General features: G+C 57.2%; 1 protein-coding gene across 3 annotated transcripts in view; it reads right to left on the bottom strand.

Moving 5' to 3' along the window:
- USP20 (ubiquitin specific peptidase 20) overlaps positions 1 to 18,890 on the bottom strand; it is a 44,690-nt gene that overhangs the window by 10,281 nt on the left and 15,519 nt on the right. For all 3 annotated transcript variants that reach the window (XM_086684256.1, XM_086684257.1, XM_086684258.1), the window contains 12 exons: positions 15,394 to 15,447; positions 13,719 to 13,781; positions 13,244 to 13,375; positions 12,125 to 12,221; positions 11,581 to 11,650; positions 9,609 to 9,722; positions 8,519 to 8,597; positions 5,643 to 6,090; positions 5,139 to 5,279; positions 4,703 to 4,818; positions 4,283 to 4,449; positions 3,575 to 3,669 (listed from right to left, as the gene is read on the bottom strand). In XM_086684256.1, the coding sequence (XP_086540382.1) occupies positions 3,575 to 3,669; positions 4,283 to 4,449; positions 4,703 to 4,818; positions 5,139 to 5,279; positions 5,643 to 6,090; positions 8,519 to 8,597; positions 9,609 to 9,722; positions 11,581 to 11,650; positions 12,125 to 12,221; positions 13,244 to 13,375; positions 13,719 to 13,781; positions 15,394 to 15,447 (1,576 nt within the window). The remainder of the gene's footprint in view (positions 1 to 3,574; positions 3,670 to 4,282; positions 4,450 to 4,702; positions 4,819 to 5,138; positions 5,280 to 5,642; positions 6,091 to 8,518; positions 8,598 to 9,608; positions 9,723 to 11,580; positions 11,651 to 12,124; positions 12,222 to 13,243; positions 13,376 to 13,718; positions 13,782 to 15,393; positions 15,448 to 18,890) is intronic.

The raw sequence follows: 18,890 nt of genomic DNA, 5'->3' as shown, positions 1-18,890 counted from the left end.
ACGGTCTGTGGGTTCAAGCCCTGCGCTGGGCTCTGTGCTGACGGCTCGGAGCCTGGAGCCCGCTTCGGATTCTGTGTCTCCCTCTCTCTTTGCCCCTCCCCTTTTTGCTCCTCCCCTCTCTTTGCCCCTCCCGCTTTTGCCCCTCCCCCTCTCTTTGCCCCTCCCCTCCAGATGCTCTGTCTCTCTCTGTCTCTCAAAAATAAATAAACGTTAAAAAATTAAAAAAAAAAAAAAAAAGTTTGGAATTTTCAGCCCCACCTGTGTCCTACAGAGACAGGGGCTGGAAATGGAGTTTATAACTGATCATGCCTACGTGAGGAAGCCTCCATAAAAATCCCAATGGCATGGCGTTTGGCCACCTTCCAAGTTGGCGGACGTGTGCAGACGAGGGAAAGTAGCGAGCTCAGAGGTCAAGAAAGTTCTGCCCCTTCCCACATACCCTGCCCTGTGCAGCTCTGCCGTCTGGCTGTTCCTGAGTTAAATATGTTTTTTAGCATTTACTTATTTTTGAGAGAGAGAGAGAGAGGCAGAGTGCGAGTAGGGGAGGGGCAGAGAGAGAGAGGGAGACACAGAATCCGGAGCAGGCTCCGGGCCCCGAGCCGTCAGCACAGAGCCCGACGCGGGGCTCGAACTCTGAACTGTGAGATCGTGACCTGAGCCGAAGTCGGACGCTTAGCTGACTGAGCCACCAGGGTGCCCCTGAGCTACATCCTTTCACGATAAACCAGTAATCCAGCAGGTAATGGCTCTAGCAAATTAATCAAGCCCAAGGAGAAAGGGTTGGAACCTTCGAGCTACAGCCAGTCAGAAACACAAGTGACAACCAGGACCCGTGACTGGCTTCTGAAGTTGGGGAGGGGAAGTCAAGTAGGACTGAACCCTTAACCTGTGGGATGTGATGCTGTCTCCAGTGTCAGAACCGAGGCGAATTCTCAATACCCAGCTGGTGTCACACAACTGCTTGCTAGGGGAACAGCATCGGGAAGGTAGTAAGAGTGACAGGTGACTGAGTTGTTCCCACACGGTGACCCAATACAGGAGAATACATGAACAAATTCACGGATCAGAATACTAGATGTTGTCAAAATGTCCACCCTACCCAAAGCCATCTATAGATTCGATGCAATCCCTGTCACAATCCCAGTGACCTTTTTCACAGAAATAGAAACAAAAAAATCCTAAAATTCACATAGAATTATAAAAGAAATCCCAAACGGCCAAAACAATCTTGAGCAAGAACAACGGTGGAGGCGTCCCGAGTCCCGATTTCAAACTACACTACGAAGCTACGGTGGTCAGAACAGTATGGCACTGGCATAAAAACACACACAGGCCCATGAACGGAATTGAGGACCCAGAAATAAACCCATGCATATGCGGGCAACTGCTGTCTGAGAAGGGAGCCAAGAATACTTGACGGGGGAAAGACAGTCATTTCGGTAAATGGTGCTGAGGAAACTGGATATTCACCCTTGTGACAGAAGAATGAAACTGGACCCATATCTCATACCGCTCACAGAAATTATCCTAAAATGGATTAAAGACTGAAATACAAGATCTGAAGGGACGCCTGGGTGGCTCAGTCAGTTCAGCGTCCGACTTTGGCTCGGGTCACGATCTCGCGGTCCGTGAGTTCGAGCCCCGCGTCGGGCTCTGTGCTGACGGCTCGGAGCCTGGAGCCTGCTTCGGATTCTGTGTCTCTCTGCCCCTCCCCCACTCATGCTCTGTCTCTCTGTCTCAAAAATAAATAAACATTAAAAAAAAAAAAAAAAAAAAGACCTGAAACCACAAAACTCGTAGAAGAAAACATAGGGGAAACGCTCCCGGACGCTGCCCTTGGCAATGACTTTTTGGATAGGACACCAAAAGCACAAGCCACAAAAGCAAAAATAAACAAGCAGGCCGATATCAAACTCAAAAGCTCTCGCAACACAAGAAACAATTTGCAAAGTAAAGAAGCAACCTACAGAACGGGAGAAAACATGTATCGGATAAGGGGTTAATATCCAAAGTACGTAAGGAATTCATACAAATAGGAGAAAACAAAACAAAACAAAATCAAAACCCAGATAATCTGTTTAAAAGCTGGCAGAGGACCTGAACAGACATTTCTCCAAAGACGACAAACAGGTGGCCAGGAGGTACACGAAAAGCTGCTCAACATCACTCATCCCCAGGGAAACGCGAATCGACCCCGCGATGAGGTGTCACCTCACACCTGTCAGAAGAGCTCTCCTCAAGAGGAGATTTTGCAAAATGAGATACAAAGTGTCGGCAGGGACGTGGGGAAGGGGGATCCTTCGCGCGCACCGCCAGTGGGAACAGAAATTGGCGCGGCCATCGCGGAAAACAGTGTGGAGGTTCCTCAAAAAGTTAAATAGGACTACCCTATGATCCAGCAATCCCACGTCTGGGTATGTATCCAAAGGAAATGACATTGGTCTAGAAGGGACAGGTACGCATCCAGGTTCACTGCAGCATTGTTCACGACAGCCAAACAGCAGAAGTGAAGCCCACGTGTCCACCGCGAGAGGAACAGGGAAATAAGACGTCGTCTATCAAGAGTACTATTCAGCTCCAGAAAGAGGGGGGTTCTGCCACCTGCCACGACACGGATGAGGAGCCCGTCACAGGAAGACAAATACCATATGATCTGACTTAGATGAGGTCCCCAGAGTCATCAAGTGATGGAGACAGAAGGTAGAATGATCAGCGCCAGGGCTGTGGGACGGGAGAAGAGAGAGTTGCCGTTTAAGGGGTAGAGTTTCCGCCTTGCAGGATGAGAAGGTTCTAGAGACTGACTGCATGATAATATGAATACAGGGAACGCTACTGAACAGTACATTTAAAAATGGTTAAGATGGGCAGGGGGCGCCTGGATCGGTGAAGAGACTGACTTGGGCTCATGTCATGTTCTCGCGGCTTGTGGGTTCGAGCCCCGTGTCGGGCTCTGTGCCGACAGCTCAGAGCCTGCAGCCTGCTTCGGATTCTGTGTCTCTGTCTCTCTTTGTCCCTCCCCAGCTCATGCTCTCTCTCTCTCTCTCTCTCTCTGTCTCTCAAAAATAAATAAATGAACTTAAAAATTTTTAATACAATTAAAAAAAATGGTTAAGACGGTAAATTTTATGTTATGTGTATTTTACCACAACTAAGTCTTGTGGGGGCGGGGGGGGGGGGGGTTGTGTTTGTTTGTTTGTTTGTTTTCAAGAAAAAGAGCTTTCCCAAAGGTAAGATGCCAAGCACTCAACAGAAAAATGGGAAAAGTCAGGAAGAGCACATTTTAAAATATGAAATACCAACAGTCAATATGCTTACGGAAACTGTCCAAGCTCATCGATAACCGAGGAAACGCAAAACTAAAAGCACAATATCATTCTTGTGCACCAAACTGTTAAACAAAAGAAAACCAGGTGAAGCCCTAAGGGCCACCAGGTGGAAGGGCTGGGAGAACACGCAGTCCCGGGCCCAGCCTGGCAGGTGGGGGGGGGGGGGGGGTGAGGGGGAGGGGGGCGATAACTGACAGTGAGTTCCAGAAACCAGCCGTATGCTGACCCAGCCAGCCCGGTCCACTCACCCTTCAGCTCATCAGCAGCGAAGAAGGCAGCAAGGCAGTCTTCCAGGGTGACGACCGGCCCCCAAAACCAGCTAGGGGTACAGGATACCACAAACCTACGGCGACAGAAAAGGGGTGGCGGGGGTGCAAGCAGGGCCTGGGCAAGACTGAGACCTGGCGGCTCTGGGCCCCGGGAGGCACCTTGGCCCAGTGGGCGGAACGGGTAGAGGTCCCAACGCTTGGGAGCACCAGGCGGCAACCCGGGGTCCTTGGGAGAAGGACATCACTTCTCCCTGAGCTTTGTCTTTTCACGTGCGGAGGGGCCCTGATCCCACTGGCCTGTCCTCTGGGCAGAGACGGGCTCCTGACATCAGGCGGGTATAAAGCGGGCTTTGCAGCACACAGCAGGGGCTCCGGAAGGCTGCCCACCGCTCTCCCGGCAGGGTCAGGCCCGCTCTCCAGCTGCCGCCCTCCTTTCTCGCTGTCACCTGGTGACTCCCCTGTCATTACCCGCCTTCAGATCCATGGGCCCACCCAACCCAGGCCATTCCCTCGTGGCTGAGGAAGCCCCCGCCCCGCTCAGCCAACACCTGCACATCCTCCAGCTTCAAGGGCCCTTTGGGACTCTGCCCTCGGCCCTGTAACTGGCTGAACTTTGCCGTTTACGGCCTGCCACCTTCCAGGGCCAGGGCAGTGTCGTGTCTCCAGCAGGCGGGAAGGCCGGGGTACCTCCGGATATACTCCACGATGAAGGCGAGCCAGCCCTGGGCGGCGTAGCTGTCCCCGCAGGCGCCCGGCTTGGCTGGCACGTTCTGGTAGATGTGCAGCTTGGCCAGGTCCTCCTTGCCAGGAATGGGCAGCGACAGGTCCTGGAACGTCTCTACCGTGGTAGACACCTGTGGGGTCGAAGGTCAGCTTGGGTCTCCACCTTCTGGGGTCCCGTCCTGCCCAGAACAAGCAGAATCTGTACCCCGAACCCCAGTCACCACCAGACGGCAGGTATAGGGCAGAGGGTCTGCCCCCCAGTCTGGCGGCCGGGGCCCTCCCCTACAGAAAGGCAGGGGGCACCAGGCGGAGCCCCCAACCTGGGGGAGGAGCACCGGGGCGCTGAAGGCCGGCGCGTCGCTCGTCCCGCCCCCGGGCACTCACACGGTCACAGGTGAGACACTGCACGAGGCTGAGGATGGAGCCGTCGAAGATGTCGGAGATCACGCTGCGGTAGTGCTGCTCCTTCCGCCTCCGGCTGCCGGCACTCAGTACCTGGGCTGGGGGCACAGCACGGGACTAGGCCCAGCCCCTCCGGCCCGTCTGGGGCAAGGGGCGGTGCTGGGGCTGGCTTGGCCGGGACCTGGGGGGGGGGGGGGGGTCCCACGTGCGTCACGTGCTGGGGCTCACGGTTCACCTCCCAGCGCCTCGGTCATGGTCAGTGAGACGGGGCGCCCCCGCTCGCATCAGGAGGGCTCGGAGACGCTGCTGCCCCCCGGGTGCAGCCACACGGCACGACCCGCGCTCCCGGCCCCGAGCTGCGCTGGCGGCCGCCCTGCCGACCCACCCTCCCCGCCCGACCCCGCCCGACCCCGCCCACCTTTCTTGAGCACGTACGACGGCCCCATCCTCACGGGGCTCGCCCGAGGAGGGCTGCTGGCCAGCTTGGCGTGGCCCTCGTGGTGGCGCACGGGGCTGCAGGGGCGGGAGGCGCTGCGCATGTGGGCCTCGTTGTCCGGCTCTGGGGGCAGAGAGGGGGCTGTGCTGGGCCGAGGCAGCCACGCCGGCTGCGGGGCGGGGTCAGGAAGAGGACCCGCCAGCACCTCCTAGGGACCGAGTCGGGAGCCAGCCACGCCTCCTCTGGCCCGTGCCCACCCCGGCCGCCACCAAACCCACAGAATGCCTGTCCTCGCTCCAGTCTCCAGCCGAGGCGCGGGGCCGGCTGAGCGGGTCCGCACCTGCCACGTGGCCGACCCCTGACCCGAGGCTCTGGTGGTGGGACCCCAGGGGGTGGGAGAGGCCAGCGGGCCGGTGCGCGTCGGCGCCCGGCACACGGGAGGTGCCGGGCAGAGCGGGCCGGGGGCCCCGAGCGGCTGTCTGGCACCTGGGGTCCGGCAGGGGCTGGGGGACCGCGGCGACGGCGGCCGGGCCTCTGCGGGCTGGTCGTCGAGGGCGGCCATGGCCGTGTCCACGTCGGCGTCCTCGTCCACTTGCTCCGAGCTGGTGCGCTGCTGGCCCCAGGAGAACTTGCGGTCCTTCATGCGCTCCTTCTCGGAGATGGCGCGGCCCGCCTCGTCGGGGGTCAGCAGCTCCGCCTCGGCCTGCGAGCCGCCCCCGCCACGGCCCTGCCCATCGCCCTCACCCCGGTCGCTGCTGGAGTCACAGGACAGGAACTCGTCCTCGGACGGGCTCCGGTCGCCCTCGCGCTTCTCGTCCGTGTCGCTCGAGTCTGAGTCCCGGGCCTCGGCCAGTGCCGCTGCAGCCGCCACCACGGGCTCCTTAAGCTCCTCGTGCAGCTGGTCCATCAGGCAGCGCAGGAACTCCTGGGTGTCCTGGAAGCAGCGGCCACGTCAACAGGGCCGTCCCCCCCGGGGCGGAGGCACCCCCGCCGCCCCTGCGGCCGAGGACACCAGCAGGCCCCTCTCGTGGGTCCCGGGTACCCCGTGCAGACGCGTCGAGCGGCCCTCACGGGGGCCTCCGTGACGGTTCCGTCCCAACCCCCGCTCTACCAGGAGCGCCAGGGCCAGAGAGGCCGAGCCACCCCTCCCCAGTCACACAGCTGTCAAGTGGCAGAGCTGAGGTCCCCACTGGGGCCGTGGGACTCCCCAGCTCGTGCCCATAAGCACCTGTAGCCCGGCCTCTACCTCAGTGTAGGACGGTGAAGGAGCCACGTTTGGCCCCGAAAGTCACCTTGCTGCCTGCAGGCGGGGCCCCTGGCGCGGGCAGGGAGACTGAGGAAGGATGAAGGTGACACAGAAGATGCGTGTGCACGTGACGACCCAGCCGACTTGGGTGGGGGTGATGACAGCCAGCAGGCCCGGCCGCCCGCATCCTCTACCCTTCCTCTGGTTTCCCCCTGCCCTCCCAGCCTTTCTGCCAGCTCCCATGCCCACGCCTCGCCTCGCCAGTGTGGCCGTGGCCCCGGAGGCAGGATCGCACCTTCCCAGAGACGATATATCTAAGCTGTCTCTCCGGGCCTCTTGGGCCTCAAATCACAGCAGCGGCACTTTTATTCTGCCCTCTGACTAGATCGCCAAACCGACCAGGAAGCCTGGGCAGCGAGGCTTCCAGCACCCGCCCACCGAGCCCCGCCGAGAGTGGCGCCCGCACAGAAGGTGCCAGAACGTGGTGGCGGAGGCTGGGCTCCAACAGCCGGGGGCACGTGGTGCCACGCTGCCCCTCACAGTGCCTGGTGTCAGAAGCAGTGCCCCCGGCCCAACTCCTGACCAACACGATGCTGGATCACTCAGCAGCCAGAACCAGCCAAGCCCCCTCAGCCTCACGTCACAGATGCGGAGACAGGGCCTCATTCCAGGAGAGGGAAGGGAGGACTCTGGAAGGGTTTCCTCGGGCAAAGTGTCAAACTGGAAGACCAAAGAAAGTAACCACTAGCTTATCTCGCATTAGGGAGTGGAGAGGATTCATGGGTCCCGTTATCAGGGGCGCGGAAAGGTTCTTTTAAGAAACGGGCCTCTGACACGCCATCTCCTTTCCTTTCTGGCTTCTCCTTGTAACAAAAGTACTGTGCTTGGGTTGCTAAACTCTCAAGCCATGTGTGGAAGCAGGACAGCATCCTCTGGCTGTTAACAGAGGCCCACGCCTGCATCTATGTTTCGGACTGAGAAATGATCCGTGTGCCGTGTCTAAGAAGCAGAGGAAGGGGTGTTTCTGGGGTGTGCTGGCAGCAGCCGGCCAGCCCTTCTCTTCACAGAGCGCCTGAGGAATGGCTCAGCTCGGCCTCAGTCCCACCCTGCCCCTAGGTGCTGTGTGACCTGAGCGAGCTGTAGAACCTGAGCCTCAGCTCCTACCTAGAGCCTGGGGGTGATGACAGGGCTCACTCAGGAGAGCTCTGTCAGGAAAAACAGGGCTGTACTTGCGTGGCAGGGAGTGACAACTTAATAAATGGTAGATGGTGAGCTGTGATCGTGGAGGATGTTATCGCTTTCCAAAAAGGGTGGTGTTCAGGCAGCGCTGGGCTTCTCGGTCAGGAGCCTGGCGATCCTCCAACAGAGGGTGTGAGCAGAGGAAGCCCAGTAGCCCTCAGCCAGGGAAGGGATGGCAGGCAGGGTGGTGGGGGCCGAGGGAGAGGGCGGAAGGCATTCCCCGCCCGACCGCGGCTCTGTTCCTGGGCCCCTCATTCAGGCCACAGGAATGGTGACCCAGACAGGGCCAGCTCCCCCCGCAAGCCCAGCAGGGAAACCCCGGGCCGCTGGGCAGTCTGGGGCAGGGACCCAGACATGTGAACGATCAGCTCGGCTTGGGGCTGGGGCATACAGGTGGCTGCATTCAACTGCATCTTGGTCCCCCGAGGTCACGCCACGGGAAGGATCACTGATTTCCAAAGGGTTCTCTAGACATACAAAAACTTGTAACGAAATGCTTAGTAGAAGTGAAATGCCGCTTGTGATCTGAAGAATGAAAAAGCACGTTCTGAACGCAGGACTGAAGCGCCCGGAGTCTGCAGTCAGCCTGCCTGAGGTCAAATCTCCCCTCCGCCACGCACCAGCTGTGTGACCTGAGCCAGTGACTCACCCAGCTGAGACCCAGCCTCCAGCCTCCAGCCTCCTGACCTGCCGAGTGGGGAGAATATCCGCAGGCCCTGGAGGGCTCCAGTGTCCTCACACACACCAAGGGCTCAGGCAGCGAGAGGACCCACCCCGTAACGCCGAGCCGCTGCTGGTGTTTTCCATGCCGGTCTGGGCTTCAGAGCCAGGCCTGGTAACGGCCCTGGGTGTCCCCGGCACAGCTCAGATGGCCTACCTGTTGGGCATAGCCTCGGAACATCGGGTTGACCAACTTGATCCCGTGAGACAGGCTGGTGGGAACCACGTAGCTTGGGCTGTAGGAAGACCAGACCCATTAGCGCAGGTGGCCCGGCCCGTTCAGGGCTATCCGGTCCCTCGAGGGTCGGTAGGGCAGGCAGCTGGGGTGTCTGGATGGGACTCAGTGAGGTGTCTGCTGTAACTCTGGGAACGGCTGACTTGGCCAGGAGTCCCTGCGGGCTCGCACCTCCCCACAGTCAGGGAAGAAAATGTCAAGTCATGGCTCAGCCGGGCAAAGAACTCCTGACTGGGACGGCATCATTTCCCGTTAGTCCAGAACAAGCCGACCTGAAAACTGGTTTCTTTCTGAAATACTTCCTGTGGTTTTTCTAATTTCAAAAGCAATCCATGTCCATTTTTGAAAAACCCAGAATTTTAGAGAAGCCCAACAAGGAGACATCACCACTAATAGCACCACCCAGAGATAACTGCCGTTGAGATTTCTAGATTTTTCCATGGAAATAGATACACCCAGGAAACAAACTTGGCTCCTGGCAGAACCGGAATTATACTACATCGCGCTGTTTTATAATCTGCTCTTACACTTCGTATATTTCTACGCGCTCCTTTTAAATCATTCCCAAGTTTCCCAGAGAAACGGGTCTAATCCAAACTGCCGGTCTTTAAATCTGTTTCGCGCTGCGCTGAACCCCTGCCCTGTCGGCACCAGCCACCACTTATGAGACTCTCTCCCACGTGGACGGGGTGGCTGGGGCTTCGGAGGAGTCATGGTGAGCGTCTCGGCCTCAGCACACACGTCTCAGAAGTGGTCGCTGGCTCAGGGCAACACCAGGTTCGAACGCCAGCTCCACCCTTCACAAGCTGAGTGACCTTGAGCAGGACACGGAAATCTCTCTGAACCTCAGGTTCCCCAGTCTATAAAACAGCACTGCCATGAGAATCACACGGGTGAGGCGTGGCAGGTGCACAGCAAACAGCCGAAGGCAGAGGTGGTACCCAGTCGAAGGGCTGAGAGGAAAGTCCCCAGCCCCATGCACCTGCCCAGGGTCAGGGGCTCAGTCACTCACCGTTTCCTGTGCCAGACCTCAGAGACCAGCTTCTGGTAACTTTTGCACAGGGCTGGCTTCTTGTCTGTGCGCACCAGGCCTCCACACTCCAAGAAGAACTGGGTGAGCGGAGGGCTAGGGGCAGGGGAGGGAGCCGGGTCAGAAAAGGAGGGGTGCGTGGCATCGGTTAGAAAGAGCTGGGTAGAGAAGCAAAAGCTCACGCGGGGGGCATCCTGTAGCCCCCGGAGCCAGAAATGCCTGCGGATGACTAGAAGGATCCCACCTGTCGTGACTGAATCGTGTCTCCCCAAATTTACGAGTTGAACGCTTCAGAATACGACTGCATTTGGATACAGGGCCCCGAAACAAGGCAATTAGGTTAAAATGAGGTCCTCAGCGCGGGCCTAAGTCCGATATGACTGGTGTCCTCATACAAGGAGGAGATTTGGACACAAACATGCCCAGAGGGAAGATGACACAGGAAGAAGGTGGCCATCTAGAAGGCAAGGAGAGAGGCCTCGGAAGCAGCCACCCCTGTCTGCACCATGATCTCAGACTTCTGGCCCCCAGAACAGACAGAGAATACATCTCTGCTGTTTAAAGTATTCTGCCAGGGGCGCCTGGGTGGCTCAGTCCGTGAAACATCAGGCTCTTGGTTTCGACTCAGGTCATGATCTCAGGGTTTGTGAGTTTGAGCCCCATGTCAGGCTCTGTGCTGACAGCTCGGAGCCTGCTTGGGATTCTCTCTCTCTTCCTGTCTGTCCCTCCCCTGTGTGAGCCCGCTCTCTCTCACAAAAATAAATAAAAAACAAATTAAAATAATAATAATAATAATAATAGTAATAATAATAAAATAAAGTCCCCTGACTGTCGTGCTTTGTTATGGACACCCCCGACCCAGAAACGGCCCCCTTCCCTCTCCCAGGGCTGCCGAGCTTCCCGCTTCAGGGCCCCTGGGGTCAGGGCGCGGCTGTCGCTGCACCAACAAGAGAGGACCCAGAACCTGTTGCTCCCACCAGCCCGTTCTGTGGAACCTTCCCGAACCTGAAGGCATCTTCCTTTTCCCTCATGTTTTAAAAACGTATCTCATTACTTAAGAAATACGTATTCATTGTAGAAAGACTGGATGAGCAAACACTAATAAAGGGCTTTAATCCTATCACGTGAAGACAGCTACCCCGAACATTTAGGTGCATAATGTTCCAGACTTTCCTGCAGACACCCCCTCCCTCCTTCACACATATGCGCACTGAGTCCCCACCAGGTGGGACATCTGTGTACCGGGCGCAGGAAATGCCCTGGCCTCACGGACTTAACAGCCTACCCGAGGTAGAAATGACTAATTTTTTCCCCCAATGGGATTGCACCGCACAAAACTTATAACTTCCTTCCTCCCCCTTGCCATAGTCTGACCGCTTCCCACTCAGGAAAATACTGTCCTACACTTACTGCAAAGTTGGCCTTTATTTTGTTTTAAGTTTTTTATTTATTTTGAGAACGGGAGAGAGAGCATGAGCAAGGGAGGGGCAGAGAGAGAGAGAGAGAGAGAGAGAGAGAGAGAGAGAGAGAGAGAGAATCCCAAGCAGGCTCTGAGCTGTCAGCGCAGAGCCTGACACAGGGCTCGAACTCACAAACCGTGAGATCATGACCTGAGCCGAAACCAAGGGTTAGACGCTTAACCGACAGAGCCCCCCAGGGTTCCCTAAAGCTGGCCTTTAAATTCGGGCCTTTAGATCGTTCCCTACAAACGACAGAACACGAACATGGTACAGGCACCATGCGCCACGTCTCAGGTCGCCTTCCCGGGACTAACTGACGGAAGGGGGGCTGCTGGGTCAAAGGGCACATGTGCTCCAAGGGGGGCTGATACACGTCTAAATACATGCATCTGTGGGCAACATACACAGCACAGCGTGGGGGCTGCTGCCGCTACTTCCGGGGCATCTGGGGACAGGTCCTGGCCTCCCGGCTCCCAGACGAGGTGACAACCTACCAGTTGGACAGGGCCTGCAAGGCGGCGTTCATGTAGCAGGAGTTGCCGAGGTTCTTCATACCCGTGAGGCCTAGGGAGCCAATGCACAGCAGGGAGGGAGGGTGAGGGTCCCACCGCTCACGGATGAGCCGCCAGGACCCAACCACAGGAGGATGTGGGTGGCTGGTATCCCGCCCCAGAAGGCTGCCAGGTTAGGTTACTGTGCCTCCTGCTCACGGTAGCTGTGGGCGCCCGAGCATTTCAGACGGACCGCTCTGCCCTCCACCCAGCCCGGCCCACTGTCCGCGTCGCGCAGGCAAGGAGGCCGGGTGTGGAGGGGCCAGCCTGCCCGGGGTCACATGTCGAGACCGGGGATGAGGACCCGCAGGCCACGAGGACACGGCTGGATGGCCAGCACCCCAAGGGAAAAAGCCACCACACTCTATGGCCCGTCGGTCAAGCCGCCCTTGCCTGCCCACACGGCCCAATGCGCCACAGAACTCCCCAGCCTGCGTGGAGGCCCCCGGCCCGGCCTGACAGCTCCCCCAGCTCTGGGGTCAGCTACCTCGAGGTTTCAGGTCATCATCCTCTGACTCGGACTCTCCTTCGTCGGCCACGGCAATAGGGACAGCTTTCAGAGGGTGCGAAGGCAGCGGAGGGTCCTGCGGGAGAGACCGAGTGAGGAAACTGGGGAGGCGAGGAAGACGGGGTGGGGGGCAGAGGCCCACAGGCTCCCCAGGGGGAAAGGAAGCCCAGTCGCCCAGCCCCCGCCCCCAGCCCACACCGCATTGGCCCATCTGAGCCGAGGACACCCCGGAAAGAGATGGCTCTGGCATCTTGTATTTTACTGACGCTGATAAAAACGTAGTTATAATAAATTTGCAAAAAAATAGAAACAACGAATCACAACCTACAATCTAGACGACACTGTCAAGTCTGTACGCGGTTGCGTAAGTTTTTCACCGTTCATATACACACGCCCCAAAACAAGATACCGTATGCACACTGTTGTATATAGCCTTTTTTGTGAATAACCATAAACAGCTGCCACGCTTGCAAACGTGTTCCGTAAACATTTACTGAGCACCTACTACGTGATGGTCGCTATGTAAATGCGGAAGAGACACGCTCAGGCCTCCCCGAGCTCCGACTCCAGCCGGCCAACCCCGCGACCTGTGTACTGACCGGAGCCCGAGGCGACCCTCCGTGCGTGGGTCTGCCCGGCCTACCACCTTTAGGTGCCCCACGGTGCCCCACTCAGTGCCTCGTTAGGGGGGTTTCTGGTGTTTTCCACAGAGAAGCGAACCGCAGGTCACCGTTCGGCATTCCCCGGGGGACAGGGTTTGTCTTAGGGTTGGGGGGTGCCGGGGGCTCGCCACAGGCCCGGAAGCATCTGCACCGGCCCCAGGCCCAGGCTCGGTCAAGCCCTGCCCTTGCGCGCGGCCCGCCCACGGCCTGGGAACGAACTCCCTTCCCGGAGGACTTTTGTGTCCTCAACCCCCACCCCGTGTGGGCCTTGGCACACAGCCGGGGCTCAGCAAGGGTTCGCTGGCACTTGAGAACACGGGCCAGGCACAGATGCCATCTGGGACCCACCAATTCCCGCTCCCCCGACGCTTGGGTCACAAGGCCCTGCCCCCAACACGTCACTACCGACCACGCTGACGCCCCTGCACCCCCTTACCTGCTCCGAGAATTTGGGCGAGGGGCCCGCCAGGGGTGCTGCCAGCCTCTGCTTCAGGAACACTTCCTTCTCACAGGCGTAACACCACACCCGGAACGTGGTCAGGTTCACTGTCAGGTTGTGCTTTTTTGCCTAGAGGGCAAGATCCAAAGTGAGGCTGAGGACACACTGGCCTAACAGGTGCCCTGAGGCTGCATCCAGCGGCCTCAGTAAAAGGCCTGGAAGCAGAGAACATGCTCACCCTCCAGCCAGGAAGGCCACGGGCTGCCATTGACCAATCACCTGTGTTTGTGATATGCGTGCACCTGCATTAGCTCTGGTATCTCTGTAGCAACCCTGCTAGGCCTGTTCCTATTTTATAGACATAGCCACCGAGGCCCAGAGCGGGCAGCTGGAGCTGGGAGGCGGCTGGAGCCGGGGTTTGAATTCTGGGCCGTCTGCCCGCAGGGCCCACACTCCCGGCCACGGCGCTCACCTGAGCGTGAATGGTGCTATGGTCAGCGAAGGATTCTCCGCAGCCAACATAGGAGCAGGAGACCTGGGGAGAGAGGGAAGGAGAGAGGATGGGGGCTGGACCATCTCCGCCGCCAAGACCAGGCCTGAGGCCCTGCCACCCCACAGGAACACGTGTTTATGTACCTGAAGCTCCAGCTGGAAAGGACTGCTGCCCTAAAAGCCGCCCCTGCCCGCTGAGGAAGGTGGACAGGGTGCCCTGGGCTACTGGCCTCCTACAAAAAAGCCCAGGTAGGGGCCCAGCAAGACGTGGGCCAAGCTGTGTGGCGCCCAGACCCTCTCCCCTACTTCCTTATGGGCCAGTAATCGAGACCCACTCAGGACCCACAGGGGGCCTGCAGGTCTCTGATGGCCTTGCCTTTGGCCTTGCACTTCCCTGTCCCAAATCTAGCCACCCACCAGGCCCAGCAAGTGCCTCCACCGCAGGCCTGCAGCCCAACGATCAGCCTGCTTCTCCACAAGAGATCAGCACCACACGGCCTTGTGAGGGCCTTCCGGTCACAAAGGACACATCCCTTCCTGCTGGGGGTGCTCCCAGGACACAGGACCATGCCACACGTTTCTTGCTGTCCCCCAAGGGCCCAGACGGTATTCTGCAATCTGCTTTAGAACTGGGTGACGGGCCCTGAAGGCCGAGGCCGGAAGAGTCCCCTGGTGGCCCATGTGTCCTTTTTTCTTCTTTTCTACTTGGATTTGTTTTCAAAGAAATTTTAAGTAGTAGCCATTTTCAATGTGATTTTAAATGTAATAAATATATACTTGTAGAAAATTGTGGAAAATGCTGTAAGAATTCCAGAGAAAAAAATGAAAACCGTCCCAAATCCTGCTCCTCATAGAAAGTGGCCACGCTGTGATACATCTGTCTTTAAGAAGCAGTAACAGGGGCGCCTGGGTGGCGCAGTCGGTTAAGCGTCCGACTTCAGCCAGGTCACGATCTCGCGGTCCGTGAGTTCGAGCCCCGCATCAGACTCTGGGCTGATGGCTCAGAGCCTGGAGCCTGTTTCCGATTCTGTGTCTCCCTCTCTCTCTGCCCCTCCCCCGTTCATGCTCTGTCTCTCTCTGTCCCAAAAATAAATAAACGTTGGAAAAAAAAAAAAAAAAAGAAGCAGTAACAATGAACCACGACTGGATTTTCCTGGATCCTGTCCACAGACCGTGCACCTTGCTAAACCCATCGCAGGGGTCATCTTGTCAAATCCACCGCAGCCCCACCACGTGGGGACAGCTGCCCAGCGACAGTGACCTCTCCTTTACAGGTGGGGTGACAAGGCCCAGGCTGGCCCAGGGACAGGCCACTACGCAGAAGAGCCAGGGCTCAGAGCCAAGATGCCTCCATCAAGTCTCACATACACATGCACATACAGACCTCTGCCTTTCGTGCAGATGGGATCATTTGGTCTGGAGTCCTGCACAACCTGCTGTTATCTCTCAACATTCCTGATGGCTGCCCAGGCAGGCAGGCAGCCAGCAGGGGGACTTGCTGACTCTGGCGCCCTCTTGGCTCAGGCCGTGCACCTGAGACATCGATGCCCCGTGTCCCCGCCCAACGATCCCAGCAGTACCCGCCAGAGGCGGGCATTCCCAGCCCAGAGTCTAGACCAACCTCCAGGCCCCCAACAGTGGCAAGGGTACTTTACCTGGAGACAGGCCCACAGGTTCGGTCCAGTAACACCACACGACTGACAGGCTCCCTGGGCAAGGGGAGGGGGAGGGAAAGAGCCAAGTGTGAGCGGTCAGGGAGCCGCTCCAGCCAGAGGCATCACACACAGACCCCACTGGACGCCGACGGCTGTACCCCATAGCTTTCCACTGAAAGGCTTTTCTGCCTCGGAAAGGCCTTCACCAGCCGGTCGATCTAAATGTCCTTCCTCACAGGGCACTTTACGCTTTACTGTTTGTATTTTGCTTCCCTACGCGCTACAAAAACGTTTTTAATAAAATGCTTTGAAACTTAAATAAACAGACCTGTTAATACGCATTTTATCGCACCCTCGACTCTTCCTTTGATGACTGTGTAAGCCTTTCTTCCCACCTAGACTCTGGGCTCCATGAAAGAGGGACGGTCTGTTTTGTCTACCTCTGTGACTTCACAGAGCCTAGTACAAATTGGGACAATACGTTTTTTTTTAAAGAAATTTATGTATGTATTTATAAAGTTTATTTTTGAGAGAGAGAGTGACTGCAAGTGGGGAGGGGCAGAGAGAGAGGGAGAGAGAATCCCAAGCAGGCTCTGCACTGTCAGCACAGAACCCAACGCGGGGCTCGAACTCACGAACCATGAAATCGTGACCTGAGCCGAAAACAAGAGTTGGATGCTTAACCGACTGGGCCACCCAGGCGCCCCAAGGGACACCAATACATTTGATGAACACAGAAAACACCCAGGTGTCTGGCGTTCTGGTGACAGAGCCTGCTTCCTGTCTACCAGTGTCCCCCTTTCCTGCTTTAGCAACAGGATGCTCGGATTTGGGCCGAGCCCACGGCCAGCCAGCTGCAGACTGGTTCTCGGCCCCACTGTGGTCTTGGGGCTCGGTTCTAGTCAATGAGATGACAGCGAAAGTGACGCGTGCCATTTCCGGGCTGTGCATCCCCCTGCCCCGCTCCTCCTCCTCCTTCCACTGGAACACAGATGGGACGGCAGGAGCGGGGGCAAGCACCTTGGACTCAGAAATGAAAGCCATGTATTGGGAAGGGAGGGGCTGCCCTGCCATCGTACGTATGCCCGGACTGTCCTATGACAGAAAAGGAAGCGTCGCTCTCATTTAAGGTGCTGTATTTCAGGGTCTCTTCGTTACAACTTAAATCGTGCCTTAAATAATCTTGTCTGCTGCACGTGTCTAAAACAGCAATTCCCAACTGAGGCTCCACAATGCCCAAGGTGACCCTGTCATCCGTGAGACGGATTCTAAGTGCCAGCTCTGACGGCAGTTACGACACGGGGCTCCGTAAGAGCCGGAGCGCCATCTGCCAGGGATGACCACGGCTAAGTTCTTCATACCTCGCTCCTGCAATCCCTGCCAGTGTGCGCAACAGCTCTTTTGGACAGATGAGGAACCGAGGCTCAGAGGGCAGGCCCGGCTACAGAGCAGGTCAAGAGGCGAAGCAGAGGAGCCTGGGTCACAGGGCGCCCCCCAACAGGAAAGTGGGCTTCCCCCCACTCACGTCTCGGCGGGGATTTTGTGTTCTCACCGAGCCCAGTTTCTAGCTGTATCGGTAAAGGGCCCAAACCTGGAGGTCCCCGTAGGGTTGTGGTCAAGAAGGCAAGAAGGTGGGACTTGAGATCCGCGATCTGCCTCAGGGTCTCCCGCTGAGGACGCTGGGGGCAGCAGCCCCCGACCTTCCCGAACTTGCAATCTCTTTTCTGATTTTCTGATTTCACAATTCACTTCCCTCTTCCAGGGCTTCCTTTTTGTTTCAGTCTTTTGAATGACGACAGCACCCTCTGCTCGTTTGGTTTTTTTCTGTAAGCAGGCTCACCGCCAACGCGGGGCTCAAACTCAAGACCCCGAGGTCGAGAGTCACATGCTCTACTGACTGAGCCAGCCAGGGGCCCTGGAGGTCTGTTTTAACAGTTCAAACGACACATACATGCTGTACACGATCTCAGGGAGAGTATATAACGTCTAATAAATACATATGCTGGAACAACCTGAGGCATATCCCTCCGTGTTTTCACATACAACGTATATGCATACACTTAGGGGAGGGGGTGTGATTTTTAGGAAAAACGAGATCATACTATACACGTTTCTCTGACACGTTTCTGTCACCTTTTCATGGTCATCTTTCCAAGTCTGCACGCAGACACTGCATCTTACCGTCTGCGGTGATGACACGGTGCCCCACGCTACGGGCACACCGTAATTCACCCATTCCCTTCTTTTAAAAAAAAAATTTTTTTTTCCTTAACATTTATTTATTTTTGAGAGACAGAGCATGAGCAGGGGAGGGGCAGAGAGAGAGGGAGACACAGAATCCGAAACAGGCTCCAGGCTCCGAACCGTCAGCACAGAGCCCGACGCGGGGCTCGGACTCACGAACTGCGAGATCATGACCTGAGCTAGAGGTGGATGCTTAACCGACTGAGCCACCCGGGCGTCCCTCACCCATTCCCTTCTTGATGAGTATTCAGACTGCCACTAGTTTTCTCCTTTGACAAATAAGGCTCAATAAATACTCCTGTCTTTGTGTCTTTATAACTGGTACTCGCACCTCCATGGGATAAACTCCCACACGGGGAGTTGTGTCCCCGAAGTGACAGGAATGCCCACCTCACCCCACCACGCGTGCGGTCTCCTCCCCTCCATCACCATCAGCCCGGGTCAGATCGGCCTGTGGTTTGTCCGGCAGAGGAAAAATGCTATCATCTCGCGATCCGCGGCAATGTCCCCGGTCACTGGTGAAGTTGAGCACCTTCTTTCAGAAGTTTCTTGGCCATTTCCGTCCCCTGCACTGTGCCTGATCTGTTCACCTCCCTGCCCCTTCTGGTATCTTAAAACAATCTTTGTTTCATTCTGCAGATTTCTGGGTGCTCAGAGAAGGGCGGGACACATGCTCTCTGAAATACAGGCCTGAGACGTTCCAGACATTCTCGGTCCTTCTGCTCCAGAAGGACCTACCACTTCCGAAAGGCTGCCGCGGCCCGGCCCGGATCGCGCCTCCTCGCTCTCCCCTTTGCCCTCGGATCCCCCTATTCCTGCCTCCTCTGGAGGAAAACCCCCTCGGTCTGTCTCATTCATTCCTTGGTGCAGACTCAGAACCCAGCGTTAGTGCGAATGCATCACAGCCTCGCTCTGCCCTCCTCCAGACCACACGAGAAGCGAAAAGTACTTCGAAAGAAGCCACAGGCACTCTGAAGACCTGATCACTCCCGCAGGCCCAGGCTGAACCAGCTCAGGCCGAAGGCCACCCAGGACCTGCTGGGACAGGGAGGCTGAGTGAGCCGGCAATTCGTCTAGGAACGTGACTCTAGACGCCGCTGCCCGGAGTGTGCCCCCCACATGCTCGGCTCCCACGTGCGACAACACTTCCAGGAGGCCATTTATCACGGCACCACATTCACCACACGTGAAGAGCCTGGGTGTCTACCCGCAGAGGCTCAGTTACGGGGTCCACACGACGAGATGCCGTGCAA

Source organism: Puma concolor, chromosome D4 (genome assembly GCF_028749965.1).
Source record: "Puma concolor isolate L17-30 chromosome D4, mPumCon1.1.hap2, whole genome shotgun sequence".
In the NCBI taxonomy this organism is placed as follows: Eukaryota; Metazoa; Chordata; class Mammalia; order Carnivora; family Felidae; genus Puma; species Puma concolor.
The sequence above is the reverse complement of the archived record's forward strand: the minus strand, read 5'-3'. Positions and strand labels throughout refer to the sequence as shown.